The sequence below is a fragment of the Stenella coeruleoalba genome (assembly GCF_951394435.1).
Source record: "Stenella coeruleoalba genome assembly, chromosome: 16".
Taxonomy (NCBI): Eukaryota; Metazoa; Chordata; class Mammalia; order Artiodactyla; family Delphinidae; genus Stenella; species Stenella coeruleoalba.
In genome coordinates this window covers 6,686,128-6,710,238 of record NC_137162.1, presented here as the reverse complement: position 1 = coordinate 6,710,238, position 24,111 = coordinate 6,686,128, and the positions used below count along the sequence as shown (strand labels likewise).

General features: G+C 41.6%; 1 protein-coding gene and 1 long non-coding RNA gene across 6 annotated transcripts in view; one reads left to right on the top strand and one right to left on the bottom strand.

The window, feature by feature from the left end:
• Positions 1-30: 30 nt before the first annotated feature.
• Positions 31-20,644, bottom strand: LOC307175294. 3 transcript variants are annotated; one of them, XR_013824289.1, is made up of 5 exons: positions 20,509-20,644; positions 18,989-19,172; positions 18,278-18,445; positions 13,726-13,925; positions 31-572 (listed from the first exon to the last, which is right to left on the bottom strand). It is a non-coding gene; the product is annotated as an uncharacterized lncRNA (long non-coding RNA). The 3 variants fall into 3 exon arrangements; XR_013824290.1 differs by having other exon boundaries at positions 18,989-19,138; XR_013824291.1 differs by lacking the exon at positions 18,278-18,445 and having other exon boundaries at positions 18,989-19,138.
• Positions 20,645-20,891: 247 nt separating this feature from the next.
• EDRF1 (erythroid differentiation regulatory factor 1) overlaps positions 20,892-24,111 on the top strand; it is a 39,911-nt gene continuing 36,691 nt past the window's right edge. For all 3 annotated transcript variants that reach the window (XM_079899221.1, XM_079899220.1, XM_079899222.1), the window contains exons 1-2: positions 20,892-21,164; positions 22,144-22,352. In XM_079899221.1, coding sequence (XP_079755347.1) covers positions 21,057-21,164; positions 22,144-22,352 — 317 coding nt within the window. In that variant the 5' untranslated portion in view covers positions 20,892-21,056. The remainder of the gene's footprint in view (positions 21,165-22,143; positions 22,353-24,111) is intronic.

Below are 24,111 nucleotides of genomic sequence, written 5' to 3'. Positions count from 1 at the left end.
GGGTTTATCTCTGGGCTTTCTATCCTGTTCCACTGATCGATATTTCTGTTTTTGTGCCAGTACCATACTGTCTTGATTACTGTAGCTTTGTAGTATAGTCTGAAGTCAGGAAGCCTGATTCCTCCAGCTCTGTTTTTCTTTCTCAAGATTGCTTTGGCTATTCGGGGTCTTTTGTGTTTCCATGTGAATTGTAAAATTTTTTGTTCTAATTCTGTGAAAACTGCCATTGGTAGTTTGATAGGGATTGCATTGAATCTGCAGATTGCTTTGGGTAGTATAGTCACTTTCACAACATTAACTCTTCCAATCCAAGAACGTGGTACATCTCTCCATCTGTTTGTATCATCTTTAATTTCTTTCAACAGTGTTTTATAGTCTCCTAGGTCTTTTGTCTCCTTAGGTAGGTCTATTCCTAGGTATTTTATTCTTTTTGTTGCAGTGGTAAACAGGAGTGTTTCCCAAATATCTCTTGTATTATAATTTTTAACAGGTCTCCCTGGTTTTTGCAGCTCCCCCCCCCCCAATTTTCCCTCTCAGCTCCCCTGTCACAGTGATCATCACCATAATGGTACCTGTGGAATAAAACAAGAAAAATGAGCACTGAGACAGTAAATCAAGCTTCCTTTAGAAATAGAGGAAAACAATTTTTCAGTTAGAAAACATGTTGAAATATTATTTTTACAGTGAAAATAGTTACATCACAATTTTAAATTACATTTCCATTTGAAATGGAGTCGATTTGCACCACCTACTGGATAATATAGATCTATATATTTAGAGGTTTCAAAATTATAATACCACTTTTAAATTTTAGAGTTACATGTCTAGTTATCTTCAAGAGACCAGCCCCTTTGACATGCTGGAAATACCAAATGCTAATTTACTTCAGGGACCATTTTCTAAAACAAACTTTCTTTAAAAGCCAAATTTAATCATCTAGCTAAATTTATAAGCAGCTGCTTATAAAAATGAAATGATTAAGCCAAATACATCAACCAAAGAGATAAAAATGTAAATTAGAAGCAAAACTGAAATCAATACACATTATCAGTTGCTAACTCACTATTAAAAAAGAGGATTCAAACAGACAAATGGAAAATGGCAGGAAACATAAGCAAACAGGATAATAAACAGAACATAACTCAACATTAATTTAAAAAGAACTCACCCAATGAAAATTTGATAGTGTTTATATCCAAAGTAATAATCATTGTCATGGCTTAAATACAGCCAAACATCAACACACAAAGTATTTGTATTTAGGTTTTTTGACATTTTAAAGGAAACATCCACAGAAAATTTCATGTTTCATTACAAACTACTCCAAGCAATAAATTTCTCAGAGAGAATTTCAAGATGGCGGAGGAGATGTAGAGATCACCTTCCTCCCCACAAATACATCAGAAATACATCTACATGTGGAACAACTCCTAAAAAACACCTACTGAATGCTGGCAGAAGACCTCAGACTTCCCAAAAGGCAAGAAACTCCCCACATACCTGGATAGGGCAAAAGAAAAAAGAAAGAGACAAAAGAATAGGGACAGGACCTGCACCTCTGGGAGGGAGCCATGAAGGAGGAAAAGTTTCCACACGCTAGGGATCCCCTTCACCGGCAGAGATGGGGGGTAGCAGCAGGGAAGCTTCGGAGCCACAGAGGAGAGCGCAGCAACAGGGGTGCAGAGGGCAAAGCAGAGATATTCCCGCACAGAGTATTCATGCCGACCAGAACTCAACAGCCCGAGAGGCTTGTCTGCTCCCTTGCCGGGGCGGGGAGGGGCTGGAAGCTGAGGCTCAGGCTTCGGAGGTCGGATCCCAGGGAGAGGACTGGGGTTGGCGGCGTGAACACAACCTGAAGGAGGCTAGTGCGCCACAGCTGGCCGGGAGGGAGTCCAGGAAAAAGTCTGGACCTGCCTAAGAGGCAAGAGACCATTGTTTCAGGGTACGCGAGGAGAGGGTATCAGAGCACCACCTAAACAGGCTCCAGAGAGGGGCGCAAACCGTGGCTATCAGCGCGGACCCCAGAGACGGACACGAAATGCTAAGGCTACTGCTGCTGCCGCCACCAAGAAGCCTGTGTGCAAGCACAGGGCACTATCCACACCTCCCCTCCTGGGAGCCTGTGCAGCCCGCCACTGCCAGGGTCCCATGATCCAGGGGTAACTTCCCCGGGAGGACACACAGCACGTCTCAGGCTGGTGCAATGTCATGCCAGCCTCTGCTGCCGCAGGCTCTCCCTACATTCCATACCCCTCCGTCCCCCTGGCCTGAGTAAGCCAGAGCCCCTGAATCAGGTGCTACTCTAACCCCGTCCTGTCTGAGCGAAGAACAGATGCCCTCAGGCGACCTACACACAGAGGCAGGTCCAAATCCAAAGCTGAACCCCGGGAGCTGTGCGAACAAAGAAAAGAAAGGGAAATCTCTCCCAGCAGCCTCAGGAGGAGTGGATTAAATCTCCACAATCAACTTGATGCACCTGCATCTGTGGAACACCTGAATAGACAACGAATCATCCCAAACTTGAGGTGCTGGACTTTGGGAGCAACTGTAGACTTGGGGTTTGCTTTCTGCATCTAATTTGTTTCTGGTTTTATGTCTGTCTTAGTTTAGTATTTACAGTTTATTATCATTGGTAGATTTGTTTATTGATTTGGTTGCTCTCTTCCTTTTTTTATATATATAGATATATTTTTTTCCCTTTTTCTCTTTTTGTTAGTGTGTATGTGTATGCTTCTTTGTGTTATTTTGTCTGCATAGGTTTGCTTTTACCATTTGTCCTAGGGTTTTGTCTGTCCGTTTTTTTGTTTGTTTGTTTTTGGTGTTTTTAGTATAGTTTTTAGCGCGTGTTATCATTAGTGGATCTGTTTTTCGGTTTGGTTGCTCTCTTCTTTCTTTCTTTCTTTTTCTCCTTTAAATTACTTTGAACTTTTTTTATTTTCAATAATTAAAAATTTTTTTTATTTTAGTAATTTAACTTTATTCTTTCTTTCTTTCTTTCTTCCTTCCTTCCCCTCCCTCCCTCCCTCCCTCTCTCTCTCTCTCTCTTCCTTTCTTTCTGCTTTCTTTCTTCTTATCTCCCTTTTCTTCTGAGCCATGTGGCTGATAGGGTCTTGCTGCTCCGGCTGGGAGTCAGGCCTGTGTCTCTGAGGTGGGAGACCTGAGTTCAGGACACTGGTCCACCAGAAACCTCCCGGCTCCACATAATATCAAACAGCAAAAGCTCTTCCAGAGATCTCCATCTCAATGCTAAGACCCAGCTCCACTCAACGACCATCAATCTATAGTGCTGGACACCCTATGACAAACAACTAGAAAGACAGGAATACAACCCCACCCATTAGCAGAGAGGCTACCTAAAATCATAAGGTCACAGACACCCCAAAACACACCACCGGATGCAGTCCTTCCCACCAGAAAGACAAGATCAAGCCTCATCCACCAGAACACAGGCACCAGTCCTCTCCACCAGGAAGCCCTACACAACCCACTGAACCAACCTTAGCCACGGGGGCAGACACCAAAAACAACGGGAACTACAAACCTGCAGCCTGGGAAAAGGAGACGCCAAACACAGTAAGTTAAGCAAAATGAGAAGACAGAGAAACACACAGCAGATGAAGGAGCAAGGTAAAGACCCACCAGACCAAACAAATGAAGAGGAAATAGGCAGTCTACCTGAAAAAGAATTCACAGTAATGATAGTAAACATGATCCAAAATCTTGGAAGTAGAATGAAGAAAATACAAGAAACGTTTAACAAGTACCTATAAGAACTAAAGAGCAAATAAACAATGATGAACAACACAATAAATGAAAATAAAAATTATCTAGAAGGAATCAACAGCAGAATAACTGAGGCAGAAGAACAGATAAGTGATCTGGAAGATAAAATAGTGGAAATAACTACCACAGAGCAGAATAAAGAGAAAAGAATTAAAAGAATTGAGGACAGTCTCAGAGACCTCTGGGACAACATTAAATGCACCAACATTTGAATTATAGGGGTCCCAGAAGAAGAGAAAAAGAAAGGGTCTGAGAAAATATCTGAAGAGATTATAGTTGAAAACTTCCCTAATATGGGAAAGGAAATAGTTAATCAAGTCCAGGAAGCACAGAGAGTCCCATACAGGATAAACACAAGGAGAAACACGCCAAGATACATATTAATCAAATTCTCAAAAATTAAATACAAAGAAAAAGTATTAAAAGCAGCAAGGGAAAAGCAACAAATAACATACAAGGGAATCCCCATAAGGTTAACAGCTGATCTTTCAGCAGAAACTCTGCAAGCCAGAAGGGAGTGGCAGGACATATTTAAAGTGATGAAAGGGAAAAACCTACAACCAAGATTACTCTACCCATTAAGGATCTCATTCAGATTCGACAGAGAAATGAAAACCTTTACAGATAAGCAAAAGCTAAGAGAATTCAGCACCACCAAACCAGCTCTACAACAAATGCTAAAGGAACTTCTCTAGACAGGAAACACAAGAGAAGGAAAAGACCTACAATAACAAACCCAAAACAGTTAAGAAAATGGGAATAGGAACATACATATCGATAACTACCTTAAATGTAAATGGATTAAATGCTCCAACCAAAAGACACAGACTGGCTGAATGGAAACAAAAACAAGACCCGTATATATGCTGTCTACAAGAGACCCACTTCAGACCTAGGGACACATACAGACTGAAAGTGAGGGGATGGAAAAAGATATTCCATGCAAATGGAAATCAAAAGAAAGCTGGAGTAGCAATTCTCATATCAGACAAAATAGACTTTAAAATAAAAACTCTTACAAGAGACAAAGAAGGAAACTACCTAATGATCAAGGGATCAATCCAATAAGAAGATATAACAATTGTAAATAATTATGCACCCAACATAGGAGCACCTCAATACGTAAGGCAAATGCTAACAACCATAAAAGGGGAAATTGACAGTAACACAATCATAGTAGGGGACTTTAACATCCCACTTTCACCAATGGACAGATCATTCAAAATGAAAATAAATAAGGAAACACAAGCTTTAAATGATGCATTAAATAAGATGGACTTAACTGATATTTATAGGACGTTCCATCTAAAAACAACAGAATACACTTTTTTCTCAAGTGCTCATGGAACATTCTCTAGGATAGATTATATCTTGGGTCACAAATCAAGCCTTGGTAAATTTAAGAAAATTGAAATTGTATCAAGTATCTTTTCTGACCACAATGCTATGAGACTAGATATCAATTACAGGAAAAAATCTGTATAAAATACAAACACATGCAGGCTAAACAATACACTACTAAATAACCAAGAGATCAGTGAAGAAATCAAAGAGGAAATAAAAAAACACCAAGAAAGAAATGACAATGAAAACATGATGACACAAGACCTATGGGATGTAGCAAAAGCATTTGTAAGAGGGAAGTTTATAGCAATACAATCCTACCTCAAGAAACAAGAAACATCCCAAATAAACAACCTAACCTTACACTTAAAGCAATTAGAGAAAGAAAAACAAAAAAATCCCAAAGTTAGCAGAAGGAAAGAAATCATAAAGATCAGATCAGAAATAAATGAAAAAGAAATGAGGGAAACAAAAGCAAAGATCAATAAAACTAAACGCGTTTTTTTGAGAAGATAAACAAAATTGATAAACTGTTAGCCAGATTCATCAAGAAAAAAAGGGAGAAGACTCAAATCAATAGAATTAGAGATGAAAAAGGAGAAGTAACAACTGACACTGCAGAAATACAAAGGATCATGGGAGATTAATACAACCAACTATATGCCAATAAAATGGACAACTGGAAGAAATGGACAAATTCTTAGAAAAGTACAACATCTGAGACTGAACCAGGAAGAAATAGAAAATATAAACAGACCAATCACAAGTAATGAAATTGAGACAGTGATTAAAAATCTTCCAACAAATAAAAGCCCAGGACCAGATGGCTTCACAGGCGAATTCTATAAAACATTTAGAGAAGAGCTAACACCTATCCTTCTCAAACTCTTCCAAAATGTAGCAGAGGGAGGAACACTCCCAAACTCTTTCTACGAGGCCACCATCGCCCTGATACCAAAACTAGACAAAGATGTCACAAAGAAATAAAACTACAGGCTGATATCACTGATGAACATAGATGCAAAAATCCTCAACAAAATACTAGCAAACAGATTCCAACAGCACATTAAAAGCATCATCCACCATGATCAAGTGGGGTTTATCCCAGGAATACAAGGATTCTTCAATACATGCAAATCAATCAATGTGATAAACCATATTAACAAAATGAAGGAGAGAAACCACATGATAATCTCAATAGATGCAGAAAAAGCTTTCAACATAATTCAGCACTCATTTATGATAAAAACCCTCCAGAAAGTAGGCATAGAGGGAACTTACCTCAACATAAAAAAGGCCATATGTGAGAAACCCACAGCCAACATCGTTCTCAATGGTGAAAAACTGAAACCATTTCCCCTAAGATGAGGAACAAGACAAGGTTGTCCACTCTCACCACTATTATTCAACATAGTTTTGGAAATTTTAGCCATAGCAATCAGAGAAGAAAAAGAAATAAAAGGAATTCAAATCGGAAAAGAAGATGTAAAGCTGTTACTGTTTGCAGATGACATGATATTATACATAGAGAATCCTAAAGATGCCACCAAAAAACTACTAGAGCTAATCAATGAATTTGGTAAAGTAGCAAGATACAAAATTAATGCACAGAAATCTCTTGCATTCCTACACACTAATGATGAAAAAACTGGAAGAGAAATTAAGGAAACACTCCCATTTACCACTGCAACAAAAAGAATAAAATACCTAGGAATAAACCTACCTAAGGAGACAAAAGACCTGTATGCACAAAACTATAAGACACTGATGAAAGAAATTAAAGATGATACAAACAGATGGAGAGATATACCATGCTCTTGGAATGGAAGAATCAACATTGTGAAAATGACTATACTACCCAAGGCAATCTACAGATTCAATGCAATCCCTATCAAACTACCAATGGCATTTTTCACAGAACTGGAACAAAAAATTTCACAATTTGTATGGAAACACAAAAGACCCCGAATAGCCAAAGCAATCTTGAGAAAGAAAAACAGAGCTGGAGGAATCAGACTCCCTGACTTCAGACTATACTACAAAGCTACAGTAATCAAGCCAGTATGGTACTGGCAAAAAAACAGAAACATCGATCAATGGAACAGGATAGAAAGCCCAGAGATAAACCCATGCACATATGGTCACCTTACTTTTGATAAAGGAGGCAAGAATATACAATGGAGAAAAGACAGCCTCTTCAATAAGTGGTGCTGGGAAAACTGGACAGCTACATATAAAAGAATGAAATTAGAACACTCCCTAGCACCATACACAGAAATAAACTCAAAATGGATTAAAGACCTAAATGTAAGGCCAGACACTATAAAACTCTTAGAGGCAAACATAGGCAGAACACTCTATCACATAAATCGCAGCAAGATCCTTTTTGACCCACCTCCTAGAGAAATGGAAATAAAAACAAAAATAAACAAATGGGACCTAATGAAACTTAAAAGCTTTTGCACAGCAAAGGAAACCATAAACAAGACGAAAAGACAACCCTCAGAATGGGAGAAAATATTTGCAAATGAAGCAACTGACAAAGGATTAATCTCCAAAATTTACAAGTAGCTCATGCAGCTCAATATCAAAAAAAGAATCAACCCAATCCAAAATGGGCAGAAGACCTAAATAGACATTTCTCCAAAGAAGAGATATAGATTACCAACAAACACATGAAAGGATGCTCAACATCACTAATAATTAGAGAAATGCAAATCAAAACTACAATGAGGTATCACCTCACACCAGTCAGAATGGCCATCATCAAAAAATCTACAAACAGGGCGCAGTGGTTGGGAGTCTGCCTGCCGATGCAGGGGACGCGGGTTCGTGCCCCGGTCCGGGAAGATCCCACATGCCGCGGAGCGGCTGGGCCCATGAGCCATGGCTGCTGGGCCTGCGCGTCTGGAGCCTGTGCTCCGCAACGGGAGAGGCCACGACAGTGAGAGGCCCGCATACTGAAAAAAAAAAAAAAAATCTACAAACAATAAATGCTGGAGAGGGTGTGGAGGAAAGGGAACCCTCTTGCACTGTTGGTGGGAATGTATATTGATACAGCCACTATGGAGAACAGTATGGAGGTTCCTCAAAAATGTAAAAATAGAACTACCGTATGACCCAGCAATCCCACTACTGGTCATATACCCTGAGAAAACCAGAATTCAAAGAGAGTCAAGTACCACAATGTTCATCACAGCTTTATTTACAATAGCCGGGACATGGAAGCAACCTAAGTGTCGATCGACAGATGAATGGATAAAGACGACATGGCACATATATACAATGGAATATTACTCCGCCATAAAAAGAAACGAAATTGAGTTATTTGTAGTGAGGTGGATGGACCTAGAGTCTGTCATACAGAGTGAAGTCAGAAAGAGAAAAACAAATACCGTATGCTACCACATATATATGGAATCTTAAAAAAAAAAAAAAAAAAGGTTCTGAAGAACCTAGGGGCAGAACAGGAATAAAGATGCAGATGTAGAGAATGGACTTGAGGACACAGGGAGGGGGAAGGGTAAGCTGGGATAAGGTGAGAGAGTGGCATGGACATATATACACTACCAAATGTAAAACAGATAGCTAGTGGGAAGCAGCTGTATAGCACAGGGAGATCAGCTCAGTGCTTTGTGACCACCTAGAAGGGAGGGATAGGGAGGGTGGGAGGGAGACCCAAGAGGGAGGAGATATGGGGATATATGTATACATATAGCTGATTCACTTTGTTATACAGCAGAAACTACCACAACATTGTAAAGCAATTATACTCCAATAAAGATGTTAAAAAAATAAATTTCTGGGTATATAGTAGCCACATTTATTATTGTATAATTGACAGAGATTCAGGAAAAATTACATCTACAATATCTACCATTCTAGATGAAATTGCTTTAGAATAGAAGCCTAAATATATTACATTTAAATTTCTTGAAACCTATTATTGCATTCCACTTATTTTATGGGTATTTTGTCTGAAAATTGGTTTTATTTTTGTATGTCAACTAAATTAGATGTCAACTAAATTAACTGAAGCATAAAATATGCCAGCAAGATATATTTACAAATACACATGGCAAAATGGTGTGCAAGTAACAGGAATCCGATTTAAACTCACAAGCACAAGTCCCCATGCAACAGTGACCAACTCATCCCTAATCCTCTTTGTTGTTGCAGGTGATTTGTGCATGACAAGCCTGTTTACAGTGACCAATGTCATGAGCAAGGCTGCTAGAAGGTTTTTGTCATTTTTGTTCACAGTTGGTGTGATTCCACTCTTAAGGTTCTCATCTGCATCAGAAAGCTTGGGTTGTTTAATTTCTATCAGGTGAGTGGACAGTCTCTCCCCAGACATCACATCCGTGGACCCTAATCCTAACCCTAAGGTTAAGGTTGGCTCACCACCTCTGTGGAGATGACTCGCACACCTAAGTCTGCAGCCCTGACCTCTTTTTACTGCTCAAGCGGTATATCCTCTTGCCTGCTGAGGACCGTCCTAGGTGCCCCAAAGGTACCTCAAACCTATATGTCCCAGAGCCAACTCATGACCTACCCCTCCAACCTCACCTCCTTTCAGTGTTCCCAGATCGTCCACCCCATTTTTTTGACCAATTTCCCCTGATATGTATTTCCCACTTGCCCCTAATCCAATCCCCCCGAAGTCCTGGCCATTTTACTTTCCAAATCTCCCTGGAGCCTGTCTGCCATTCTCCATCTCCATCACTATCCCACTGGTCCAAAGAACCATTATGTCTAGCCAGGATCAATTCAAGATGGTGTAGCCTTGTTTACCCTGATCCTGTGACCCTTTGCTCAAAGCCTTTCACTGAGGATCCTGAGAAATTCCTTAACAAGGTCACGGAGACCTCCCCTGGTCAGTGTGCACCTGCCTCTCCAGCCCCGCCTCCCATCTCAAGCTCCTGTGGCTCCCATCCCAGCCTTACCACCGTGTTCCCCTGCCTCACAATGGCTGTGCCTCTCTCCGCTGATACCTGGACTTCACCTATGTTTTCCCTCTGCCTGGAATTCTCTTCTCTGCCCTTTTTGCCTAGTTACCTCCTCCCTGACTTTACTGCCTGGGTCAAGTCATAGTTGCAAGTTCACATTTGAGAGGGGGAACTTCCTTGACAGCTTCTGCATATGCCCCCACTAAACTGTTTGCACTCACCTTTGCGTTCCCAGCACCCAGCATACCACCTGTACATGGAAACATGGAATAATTCACTCAAATCAGAGGGGCACCTGCTCTGGCTTTCCTCTGGCCACCCCTGCCCTAACCCCCCTGCAACACACAGGGACATAGGCCCACCTGGAGCTGCTGAGAGCCTGCCCTAATGGCTCCAAGCCTGCTTCGGGGCCCACACAGTGTGCTTCCTAGGCCTGACGCCCAGAGGACCTGGTGTGTGTACCCCTATGCCCAAGGGGTGGCCAGGGGGCACCTGTTAGAAGGGTCAGAGGATAGAACATTTTAATAGTCTCCAAGGGGTGGCTGTGATGAAGGTGTACTAGCCAAGGAAGGAGGATAGGACATATTTTATTTAATAATTTGTTGGCTTAATATATAACTTAGATATTTAGCCATACGCTCTGCAGACTCCATTTACAGTCTTCCCCAGGCCCTGCAAAAAAAAACCAAACCAAACGAATGAAAAACAAAACAAAAATCAAAACACAAGCACAGGGCTGGTTTCATGCATATCTGAGAATAAACTTTCTCTCTCATTCAGTATCGAGATGATCCCCTGTATTCCATCTGCAATCTGAGCTCAAAGGAGGATTGACTCTTAAAGTCAACAGAGATAGAAATACTAATGCCAACACTCGATAAGCACAATGAATGGGGTGGGGAGGGGGGCGGGGTGAATTACCGAAGTCATTCAGTATCAAAAACATGTTCCCAAATCGTCATATGACACAAAAACATTAAAAATTATGTTCTTTGGATAGTGGGACGGTGCATTTTCTTGCCTTTTTGCGTTTTGCTACATTTGAATTTTCCAACATAAACGGGCCCACATTTGTAATGAAAACCTTATTCTTTTGAAAAATCAAGTTACTGTTCTGTTTCATTTACAAAACACAAACGTTTTGCCAAAGCTCACCATCTTCTTTGCCCTCCCTTACACGGAAGCAATGCTAGGAATTTTCTGTCCATGTATTTATTTCACTGGCAGAGACAAAAAAACCCATATTTTCTCAGAACTCAGCAGCAAAAAAAAGACCACAGTTATACTTACATTTTATGTAGTGGGGAATCACAATAAGCCTCATTTATATGTTTAAAAAATGCATCGCCTGGCTAGTAGAAGCTGGGTCCACTTTATTTCAGGCAGCTACCTGAGTTTTCTTATACCACCCCTGCTGCCTAACTTCCATTAAGCCCACCTTGATTTCTTCCGGTTTCCTAAGTGTGGTCTGCAGTAAGTTTTTCATAGCCATGCCCTAAAAATCCAGTTTTGGTTTTTGTTACTTAGAAATAAGTATTATCTAGTTCTTAACCTAGGAAGAACCAATTGCCCCCCTCCCCCCACCACCCCTCCTTCCCCCATTCCTCCCACCAAGCCCCTTGCACCTTGTGTTCCAGCCAACTGGGGCACTCCCACAGCTCCCTCAGCTATTCCCACCTCCATGTTTTGGCAAGTGTTTTTCCTTCACTGTTCCACCCCACACTCAACCCTCCAAGTCCCTCCTCAACACCTCAGGCTCCATGGCCCTTGCTGACCTCCCTGAACCCTCACCCCTCCCAGCCCAGTGTGTCTATCTCAACCTGGAAGGTCCCCCACACCTGGTCTTTTCCCTTCCTCAGTGGTGACATCCCGCCTCCTATTGCTGACTACTTGCTACAGTCCTTGTCCTCTTCCCAGAACTAGATCATATGCCCTTGAGGTTAGGAACCCTGTTCTGCCGACATCCTTAACCCAGCACTGTGCCTAGGACTAGACGCGTGTCTGTCGGGTGGAACTGAATTAAGCCTATGTCGTTTGGCCAGTCTCAACATTTCTCCCTTGAGAAATGTGTCTGCTTAGGGCTCCCTTGAGAAAGGTGTCTTTTCATAGCCAATCCAGGAGACTGACTTAAGACAGTGATGGACAGAAGACAATGGCCAGAAAAATGCAACAGGGAGCATTAAATTAAAAATAATTAAGGAGGGCTTCCCTCGTGGCCCAGTGGTTAAGAATCCGCCTGCCAATGCAGGGGACACGGGTTCCAGCCCTGGTCCGGGAAGATCCCACATGCCACGGAGCAACTAGGCCTGTGCGCCACGACTACTGAGCCTGTGCTCTAGAGACCACGAGCCACAACTAATGAGCCCATGTGCCACAACTACTGAAGCCTGTGCACCTAGCGCCCATGCTCTGCAACGAGAAGCCACCGCAATGAGAAGTCTGCGCACCGCAACGAACAGTAGCTCCGGGTCACCGCAACTAGAGAAATCCCGTGCGCAGCAACGAAGACCCAACGCAGACAAAAATAAACAAATAAATTTATTTTTTTTAAAAAAGTATGAGCTAATTTCAATAATCATCTGAGGAAGGGGAGGGTGTGTGGAAGGAGACTGGATGGTGTTGGTCATTTTTCAAGGTGGATAATGGTGATGGGTACATGGGGGTTCATTTTACTGTTCTCTCTGCTTAGGTATATATTTGAAATTTTTGTGATGAAAAGATTTGAAGAAGAAGGCAAAGGAGGAGGAGAAGCAGCAGCTGATTTGCAGATTCAGAAGGGACCCTGGGCAGAGGAAAAAGAGAAGGGCTTGGCACATGGGTCTCTCCCTTTGGGAACCATCTCTCCTGGTAGCAGCACTCCTGCTCTCCAAGCACCTCTCCTGCATCTATACACACCGCCCCACCACTCATTTATATGGCCCCCCACGCTCAGACCTTTGACCTGAGTAACACCATCCCAGGCTCTGTCTCTTGGGTAATGCCCCATGTTCTAGAACATTCCCAGAGGGGCATGGGAGCCCCTCCAAGCCAGGCTCTACTTTAACTAATACAGTTGGCAAACCCTCATCCATGTGTGTGATGTCACACACCGAGATCTTCTGGGGCAGAAAGCCCTTGATGCTTCTCAAATCATACCAAGCAGAGACCCTGCAAGAAAGGATCTGCCACGGGTCAAAGGAGCCATCATGGTGGAAACTTCTCCACTCCGGAAGCTAGTAGAGAACTGACCACCGTCTGTCCAGAATGGCTCCATTCTAAATGACCCCTCAGAAGCTCTTCCCTAAGGCTGTGATTCTCCCATGAGTCACTGAAGTCAGATAATACACATTCACTGCAGCCAAGATGCACAAAGCACTGTACTGAGTTCATACTCAGGTCTTTCCAAAATAATTCATGACATCCACAGCGACCATGTCCAACCAGTTTTAGGGATAAACAAGCAGGAGACCCTCCAACATGAGAGCTCACTCTTACGCAGTCCCTTTCCTACTTCCAGACCATTAAAGGAGAGATATTTGTAATGTAGATGAGCCCAGTCCTTTTGCACAATGTTGACAGACACGAGGAAGATTCCAGAGAGAAATGCCACAGCAGCAAATGAATATAAATGATGCTTTTTCACTCTGTGCTTATAAAATGCCTTTTGTACCTGAATCTCAAAGCGCTCCAGGAAGCATGTCATTGGCACTTCCACTCAGGGTAACTGTGAATGGTCAGATCTTCTCAAGTCATTTGTGATAAGAAAGAACAAAAGTCCGGACACTTTTAAGATGCAATATTCTTGCCTTCTGGGTAGTAAACAAAAGCGTGCAGATGGATAATGACATCTGTGGATTCTGGCTTCATTTCCTGGAGAGAACAAAATGTAAATAAATATGTAAAAAACTGTCATATGTGGATAACACTCATGGTCCATCCAGTAGTTACCATTCTGTCCAACATGCTCCTGCAGTGGATTCCATTCCTGGGTGCAGTCTTGTGACTGCATTACACTGACAAGGTAAAATAGATCTCTTCAATGCCCACAGGAAGACAAATATAGAAATGTTTAGTAAAAAGGTCCAGTTCTGACACTGGACACTTTTGCACTAAGTGATGCCTTCCTTTTGTTCTCTCCACTGGAAACTTCCTTGGAAATGCTTAATGGCTAAATGATTCATTAGGGTCTGCAAAGGCCAAGCCCTTAACTGGAAAGGCAGAGGCCTGCCTGAGGGATTGATTTGAAGGTTCATTTGAGAATTCTTTCCTTCTCACCCTCAGCCTAAGGTGTGTGCCCAGCATGAATCACCACTAGTGCTCCAGCCACCACTGAGGTGCCTGGAGAGCAGTCGTTAGTGAGTTTGGAACTTTTGCTAGGATTCGTTTAGGGTAATAATCAGCTTAGGAGGATAAAACTCACAAAGACTCTAAGGACGTTTCTGCTGGGAAAGTAACACCCAGCAGAGACAACCTGCCCCTACGATCATCTGTGTTGGATTCTGAAAGTCAAGGCTAATAGCTTGCAAAAGAATTTGAGTTCATCGTGTATCTAGAAAAGTATCTGCATTGAGTTCAAATGCAGTCGAAATGATTTCCAAATAGTTTCAAGTATTTTGCTTAAATGTTATTAGTCTACAGAACAACAATTAAATAATTATCAAGAATAAGTATGTAAGGTATCCTGTAATTGTAACCGAGGGCTCCTTGCTATGACACTGGTAAATGGCACATCAAGGTTTGCATTATCTTATACTCTAAAATTTTTCTACTCTGGTCAAATTAAAGTGTAAAGGAAAATATAGATTATTAATTTACTAACTGTTCTTGACCTAAAGAGTAGCTAGCATGTGGTTTTTGGTTCTAAAAGCAGTGGTCTATAAACTCTTATCATATACTATTATTAGTTGAAAAAAATTCTGAACATGTAGCCCCAATATATGCATCTTAATTTATTTGTAAATAAGATACTGGCAGTAATACATTAGCATAAAAATACAAAAGTAGAAAATGTTTAAAGTCTAAAACAATATTTTAAATGTTTTAATTTTATTTATTGATTGCAAACTAGTTCTGCTCTCGCTAGCATTTTTTTAAAGAGAGTAAAGTGGTCAAATAGGTTTATTTTTGTGACTCTTGGCTGAAAACGCTGTGATATAACAATTTGAAGTGTGCTTCTAAGTTCCGTTTATTCTAAAACTTGGTTTTAATGGCTGTCATTGCTTAAAGTATCTCAAAAGATAAGTAAACTAACTAGGAAGAATCACACCGCTTACCAAGTCAAACTGCTCATTTCAATTGTTTCCACAAATCATGCAAAGGTTTTAAATGAAATTTGGCTAAATCTCCATCGTCTCTGAAGTCCACCAATCCTCCTTTTACAAACCAATTAAATGGTGTCAAGGAATAATTCAGAGATGCTTAGCTAGTTGTTTTACATGCAATTCATTTACTTCTACATGAGGAAGAAAGGTCAATTGACTGTTGTCATGGAACACAATTAAAAACAGGATGTATAAAATAGAGGAGAGAGGAAAAACCCTGCTGGCAGCTGGGAACAGTGAATCTTACATGCACATTTTGGGGGTAAACAAATCAGTTGGAGACTGACAAAGAGATCAGTCTGGGCGTTCTGAGTAGGCCAACTAGCAGTATCAAAGAAAACAATTACGACGTGGATCCCAAAACTCTCCATCTGGGAGAGCTTTTTAAAGAGGTGAGAAATTTCAGTTTCTAAGTTTTGTGTGGATATTTGCCTTTTTTTTGTTTTAATAAGCGATACATGTCGCTTTTAGCAACAAAATCATGTAACACTGGAAAGATTTGCAAACCTCTATTTTCAGAAATGCTCTCTCCATAGGATTCAGTTCTTTTGAAAACCAATGAGTTTCTCACTCATTGTTAAAAACATCACCATTATCATGAAGGAACAGATTAAGTCTGTTTATTTTTGTGAAACTCTCTCCTACACCATCCTAATGACAGCTACTTGTCATCACAGAAAAGATGAGTAAATGTGGAATACTTTCTGTAAAACAAAATATAGTAACTCATTTTTTAAGCTTGACAGTTTTCAAGTGCTTTGTCACAAGATGATCTGTGATCTGTGTGGTACATGAGATTTTCAAGGTCACCCCTCATCTTATTACAAAACTCTGAAAAGATTCTTCTAAAGGTCTTTTTTTTTTTTAAGTCTTCACTGCATTTGTTACAATATCGCTTCTGTTTTACGTTTTGGTTTTTTTGGCTGTGAGACCCGTGGGATCTTAGCTCCCCAACCAGGTAGCGAACCCGCACCCCCTGCATTGGAAGGCAAAGTCTTAATCACTGGACCGCCAGTGAAGTCCCTAAAGGTCTTGTTTTGTCATATTTTACCCTGTGGATGGCATCCAGTGGCCCATCCAAGCCACCAAATGCCGTGGTAGACTGCATAATGGTCCACAGACACCCAATGTCCTTCCTTAGGGGACCATTAGTCTTCACCACCACCGGGATGCTAAGCTCGGCCACGTGTATCATTTTGGTCAAAAAAAGTGAGAGGCAGTGTGTTTTTCACTTCTGAGGCGGAGCTTTAGGAGCTAGTTTATGGTTCACCAATCTCTTTCTTGCCCCACCACCCCTTCTAGTTCTAGATGCAGGTTGCTTCATCAACCTGGGTTCTGGAGTAAAAATTACCTGGACCAGTGAAAGTCTGTCCCAAATGTCACATGTGACATACTGCTACTAAATATTTGGAAATTCTTACCCCCAATTTTTTCTGTTTATCTTAAATTTATTTATTTTATTTGGCATCCGTAGTTTAAGTCACTGACATCTGGGAATCATTTGTTTTGGCTGCATAACCCAATCATACTGGACTGATACACCAGCTGACCATGGCCCAAGGAAGGGCACCTGTGTGAACCTGTATGTTAAGCATTAGTAAGGCTTAATTTTGCCTTTACTTTCCAGATTAAAAAAACAAAACAAAACAGAAGCCACAGTTCTTCCTGCACCCCAGGGGATAATCCTTGGAGATCACTGTTCTAAGTTGTGGTCTGCAGGCCAAGGTGGTCAGACACTAGTAACTCACCAAAAACATAGATTCCCCAGCACTGGCCTAGCAATACTGACTTAGCATCTGGAGGTGGTTAGAGGATTTGCTCGCTTAACAAGTTCCTCAGGTGATTCGGAAGCAAATTAAAGTTCCACTGGCCAGTGTTTGCAATTTGACTGTTTTAAAGACTAAGTGTACTTACTAGTACTCCGGGACCTGGGTACCAGTCCTGCCTTTGCTATTTAAACTACCTTTGCACGATATTCAACAGGTCAATTCTATCCTCCTTTCTGGACTGCACTGCTCTCATCTAAGGAGGGACAGGATTGGCTCAGATAATCTCAAATCTCTCTTCCAGCTCAAAGTCCAGGACCAGGAATCAGAAAACCAGGGACTTTCAGTGACCAGCAGGCAAAGTACACAAGCGAGGCTGAGTAGGTATAAGACACTAGGTCATGGAGGGGACGGTGGCAAACAGACCGAAGGGCCCAAGCCTCAGTCTAAGCACTCCCTGAAGTTTCCTTCTCTGCAGGCGGGGCTGTTCGGGAATTCCAAGGGCCCTAAGCATATCTGCCTTACATGCAACTGTAAAAGTTTTAGAAAAGATTTCTCATTTTGCTTTGGAAAGTACTGTGTGCTACGAGTAACTAAATGAATTTTTGATTGGCATTTCTCTGAAATCATCTTGGGTTCTGGGAGGATTTTTGTAAGCAGAGAAAATCTAACATACAAATAGTTTTAGAATGGAACAAACTGTGTGAATACTAACTTTAATAATTAATGACATTGACACTGCAAATTTTGTAGCTACTTCATTAAACATTGTAGCTTTCATTTTGCAAGATTAAAAATATGTATATCTTGGAGCCAACAACATTGTTTTTACGTCTCGAATATTTTGATAAGCATTTTAAAAGCCTGTTGGCACCAGTCATTTTAGCTGCATTAGCCCGAGGGCTAAAACAGTTCTGTGGGCTGGTGCTGCGTTGGCATTGGTGAAACAGATGATTAGACAGAATATTAGCCCTTGAGGAGTTCACAGTCAGCAAGGGACGTAGATACAAGTACGTAATTTTTCTATAAGGGGGCAAGTGCAGGAAAAAGCTACATACAAGTTTTGGGAACAAAGAAAGGGACCCTATGGGGTAAGGAGAGGGAGGTGTCAGGAGAGACTTTTTAGGGATGATACCTGTGATGGATGAGTCTTTAGGAATGAGCCAGGTGAGGAAGGGAAAGGTATTCTAGGCAAAGGAAAAGCACCAGCAGACACAGGTTATGGGACAACTTGTTGAAGCATCGAACTATAAGCAGTTCATTCATTCAGCAAACATCTCTTTAGTGGTGATGGCGTCAGGCACTGGGAAGACAGGTAAACATGTGAGAGCACTGATTGGTTACAAGATCCAGGATAACTGCCCCTGCAGGGCAGAGCAAGCCACAGATGATGAAGTGCACCTTGACGGGGGCTGGGAGCTGGGGGGCAGGGAAGGAGGGGAAGGCAGACACTGGGAAAATATAAAAATGAACATAAATAAGTGTCTTAAAATGTGAAGTTCTGGAAGTAATGACCCATGTTTTCCCACATTATATTCCAATCACAGACATTAAAAACAATTATATTAACTTAAACCCACAGCACATAAACGTTTCTGAAGAGGGAAAAAAAAATTATAAGCATTTAGAGCTAGAAGAATGTGTAAACTTTATGTAATTCAGATGTGCTCAGTTTCTCCTGCCATCAGGGATCATCCTCCTTCACTACCTAAATCTCTCTAGTCCTGCCCTGTGAGAGGCCCCAGAATATCTGGTCCCTCCTCAGGTTTCCTTCCACAAACAGTTCCTGGGCGTCCCTGGTTCCCCCAGCCCAACGCCCGCTCCGATACTCCCCTCTGCCGCTGACCTCTCTTTTTCTGTGCTGCGTTCCCAGTTCTCTGTGTTTCACTCTTCTCGCTGCCTTTTCACAGGCTGTTTCCAGCACATTTTCTCCCGAAGCATTATCAACAAGGGTTCAGGCACTTACTTCTCAAGAGGCCTGCGGTATATGTGAGTCCTGAAGAAAGAATCACTGCTACATCAGGAAATCCCTTCTTGCAAACACAGAATTATACAATAAAACAACAGAATTCAAAGATGATTAGAAGCTAAATTATATATGTATAAAAGCTTAATAAAATGACATTTTACTATAAAATAATGCATAATCAGAAAGAAAAACAGGAAAATGAAGCTTTAAAGAATAAATTTTAAATCATTTCATTTTACCCCGTAGAGATATGTTTTTATGGACATTGACACAGAAATAAACATGTTTGTGAAATTAAGATCTTATCACAGGTTTGCTTTACTTTTTTTTAATCACAACATCGCACACGATCTTACAGTACAGGTACACTTATATTAACATACAATGTGCAATTTAAATGTTCTTGAATATTCTTTAAAAACAATTTATTGATAATAGTTGCACAAGTTAATGGTATTATGTACCAAAAGTAGACTTAACCATCCTCCTAATGTCCTTAGACCTTTAAGTTGTGTTCAACTTTTTACTATAATGTAAAATAACAATGTGTTACTTGCAAAAAATGAAAGAATTGACTGCAAAATACAAACAGAAAATTATAGATATCAAAACCAATACATGTTGATTTAAGTTCTACAAAATATACTATGATATTAAATTCACTGTTAAATATAAATCATAAAAATGTTTTGTTACAATTGAAAACAATTTGTAAATTGAGTTTAACAGTTACAAGGACTTCTAAATCTGCAGATAATTAGTGTATTATCAGCACCTGATGTAAATTACAAATTGAGATAGCCAAGTAATTGCCAAGGCAAAACTAAGTTTTCAAGAAACTTTCAATATTTTACTGCAAAACAAAACAGTTTTATGAAGGCTGTGGCTGCATGTAACGATACGATACTGGGTTTCGGCTCAGAGGTTAAGAGAGCCGAGCACCTTCGAAGCTTTACACAGACCTTGGCTATTTCTCTACCTCTTTGCTACTCAAAGCACTGGCATCATCTCCTGGGGGTCTGGTAGAGATGTAGAATCTCAGGCCCCTCTCAGACCAACTGAATCAAAATCTGCATGTCAACTAGATCCCCAGGTGTTTCCTGAGCCCTTTAACGCTCGAGAAGTCCCTGGACCACCGGAATGCCCTTTGCTAGTTCCCTAGGGCCCGACAAATACGGGGCTCTCCGTAGATGCTCCAGGCGTCACTAAACAGCAAACTCTGCACCTCTGGCGGTGCCGTCTCCTCTGAAATCCATCCCTTCAGCAAAGGCGGAGGGCCTACTCTCCCCGCGGAGCCCCGCCGCTCCTACACTCGGGACCGCGAGGCCCAGGCACGCACTACGATGAGCGGACAGTACGCCGAGGCCGGGCTGGCTTGAGTCTGGACGGCCCCTCACCTGGGCATGTCCTTCCCTTCCTGGGCCTATGAGCCCGACTGCAAACCGAAGGGGCACTGAAAGCTGTGGCGGGAAGAGCGCTGACACTTCACTACTTTACGTAACAGGAGCCGCTGGTTACAACTACGGCCGCTCTTCCCCGCCCACGCAGAGAAGACCTCTGCGACTTTGACTCCGCCCAAAGCCCAAGTTCCGAGGACGGTTGGCCAACAAAGACCGGCGTGCGAGGGGTGGAGCCTGGGAGTCAGATAACGCGAGAAGTACTTTCCCGCAGAAACTCTGGCAGACATCAGCGCACGACAGTTCCCGCCCCCGCCGCGAAGCTGGTATCTACCGGGGGAGGCGGGGCCGGGCCTCTGGAGCAAAAGTCGCGAGATTTGAACGCGTTCGCTCCAGTTCTTCCTGTCAGAGGCCGGAAGTGCGGGGCGTATCTGGCTCCTGCTCTGCTGGCCAGCAGCGCCTCTGGGCCCGGCAACTTGTTACGGCTTCTCGGGTCGAGACTTGCGTCGCGTCGCGGCGCCTCACCTCGCCTCACCTGGACCGAGGTGATGGGGGACTCTAAGGAGGCCGGGACCGAGGCTCCGCCGGCCGGGGCCGCTGCTCGGGGAGGGCTCAGCCTCTTGTCCCAAGGAGAGTCCGAGGAACCTTCTGCACAGGTGAGTCCGCGGTGGGGCGGGACCTGCAGGGCTCCGTGGGCTGCGGGCCCGCTCGGCCCGGGAGGGATGTCACGGTTCCCGGCGGCTTCTGGCGCCTTCTCCACGCCTTCCCGACGGCCCCCCAAACGGAGTGGAAGTCCTTGTGCCTGTCGGTGTACTCAGGCATTTACTTGCAGATCATTCGTATCAAAAGCAGTCCTCGCTTCCCAGTCGAAGATAACCGACAGGTGAGTTAGACACGACCTCCGCTCTCAAGAAGCGTACGTGTAAATATGTGGTTCCCAAGTCGGCACAGCCTTGCAGAGCCGAAGGGAGAAGAGAGCAAGCTCACCGAGATGGCACTGAGCTAATTAATGTTAGAAGGGCGCAAAGTGTTTGCCAGGCCGAAGCGGGGCTACGTGAAGGAAGGTTGGAAGAGTTAACTCAGATCCTGAGCTTTCTTGGGGATGTGCAAGTGAAATCTGTGCGCACCCCCCAGGGACTTGCTATGAAGTTAGACATTCAGAGTATTTGTGTCGTAAACTGACTAATCAGTTGCTAAACGCTTACTTAAAAACAAAAAAGGCCCAGATATCTCACCACAAACTACTTTCTAAATGATGTATGTTATTGACATTGAAATACATCTTTAATATTGAACAGAGGTTTTATTAAATTTTGCATTTAGTTAACGTGCTACTCTTGACTCCTTGGTTTCTGCTTCTACACTTTTTTATGAATGTTTTAAAACATAGTTCGGTTGGCCTGTTTCCTAGCTAATAACCCATCACACTCCTCGACTGATCTTTTTTTCTTTGAAATTATGTGAAAAAGAGCTAAGTAAATGGTACACATTTACGCTCACATTTATTAACTGCTGTTAGTAACATGTAGTATATGTTCTTGTAAGCCTGATGTGGTAGGGTTTTTATTATTATTAAGGTGGGGTATTTTTATTCCTAGTAGTGTATATTAAAAGTTCATTTAATGTTTTAATCAGGGATCAGCTTTATTTCTTGGAGGCAATGAAGTGAAGAGCCGAGCTGTGGTGAAATACTCTTCTGCCCCTCCTCGGACAGCATTTGCACGCCTCCAAGAGAAAACAGACTTGAAACTCCCACCTGCCAACTGGTTACGAGAGAGTGCCAAACTAGGACCAGCAGGAACTACCATTCTTGGCAACAGTAGGAAAAGCAAGCCATTTTCAAGGTAAATATTAACTGATGGCATTTTTACCAGTCCCTCAACCCTCCACCTTAAAACTCTTAATACTCGCTGTTCAGTTTAATTTGTAATGCTCATCAACGTGCCAAGATTTCGCTTTGGTAAAAGATTGTATTTGACTTTCAATGTCCTTTATCCCCCTGATAATAGGACTCTGTTAAAATATGAAGATATCAATCGCATATGCTTCTTTCAAGTCTGCATCATGTTATTAACAAAGATGAGTTTTGACCACTAAAATTCCATCAGCTATTTTAATTTTAGCCAATTTACATACCTTTTGAATGTGTGAATGCAGAGAATCAGGGTGGCACATGATGAGGAAAACCCTTAACACTGCCTAACCTGTCTCGTGGAATTTTTCATTAAATAGTGGTGGATTGTCTGGGCTGAAAAAGCAGTGATGTAAAAACACAGCATGTCGAGTGATGTACCCCCTTGACTTTGACACTTGGTGGTGGTATTTAAAGTTGAGAGAGTGGCCTGGGTCTTACAGAGAAAAATGTAATGATGTCCATATTCTTGTGGACCGTTTAATGTATGGGGTTCTCTTTTTTCCTCTCAGCGATTGAACCTAAAATATTTCTGCATAACATATAGCAAGAGCCATAAATACATTAGTACCTTATGTGCCAGTAGTTTGGAAATTATCCTAATGTCTCAGAAGGTAAAAGTTATATTTGTAAAATGTTGCTTGTTTGTAGCACTATTTATACTAGCAAAAAAAAAAATTGGAAGTAGTCTGCATATCTTCTTTTAGAAGAATGGCTTAATAAATTGTAGGTCAACAGAATTAAATGTTATAAAGTGATTTAAAAGATAATTATATTGACTGTGTACAGACACTGTGCTGAGTACTTTATATGTTTATCTCATTTCATTCTCACAACAACCCTTTGAGTTTGGTACTGTTAACTAACTTTCCTGCGGAAAACTGAAGCTTGGAAAGGTTAAGTAACTTGCCTAGACCACATGGTAAATCGTCAGCATGCTTTGAAGTGAGGCAGTCCTAAATAAGTATCTTGACTCTCTGCCTCCTACAAACTGAAAAATGGTGACATCGGCTGCCTTTCAGGCTTGCAGATTATAGATGTGCCTCATGTGGTACCTGGCACAAGTTGGGTGCTCAGTTAGCTGTTTTTTCTCTTTCTGGTTGAATTGGTTTCATGTGCATTTTTTTCTCATATATTTTTTAAAAGGGTAGTAGTGTATATCACTGGGAACATAATCCCAGAGACAAAAATTCTGATAAATGTTTCTGTTGCTATTTTTCTCATCTCCCCACCTAAAAATAATAATAACTCTAACTGTCTATTGGATATTTTTTAGACTTCATGACTACAAAAATAAAAATAATTGTTAATTGTTTTTATTCTAAATATTTACTATTAATTGCTTCTATTACTATTCTGTTATTACTATCTTTTATCAAATCCAAGATGCTATTGATTTTTAAGTCACCCCATTATTTTAATTTTTTTAAATTTATTTTTTCTTGAATTATAGTTGATTTACAATGTTATGTTAGTTTCTGGTGTACAGCAGAGTGATTCAGTTATATACACACACACACACACACACACACACACACACACACACACACGTACATATTCTTTTTCATTGTGGTTTATCACGGGATATTGATTTAGTTCCTGTGCTCTACAGTAGGATCTTGTTGTTTATCCATTCTATATATAATAGGTTGCATCTGCTAATCCCAAACTCCCCATCTATTCCTCCCCCA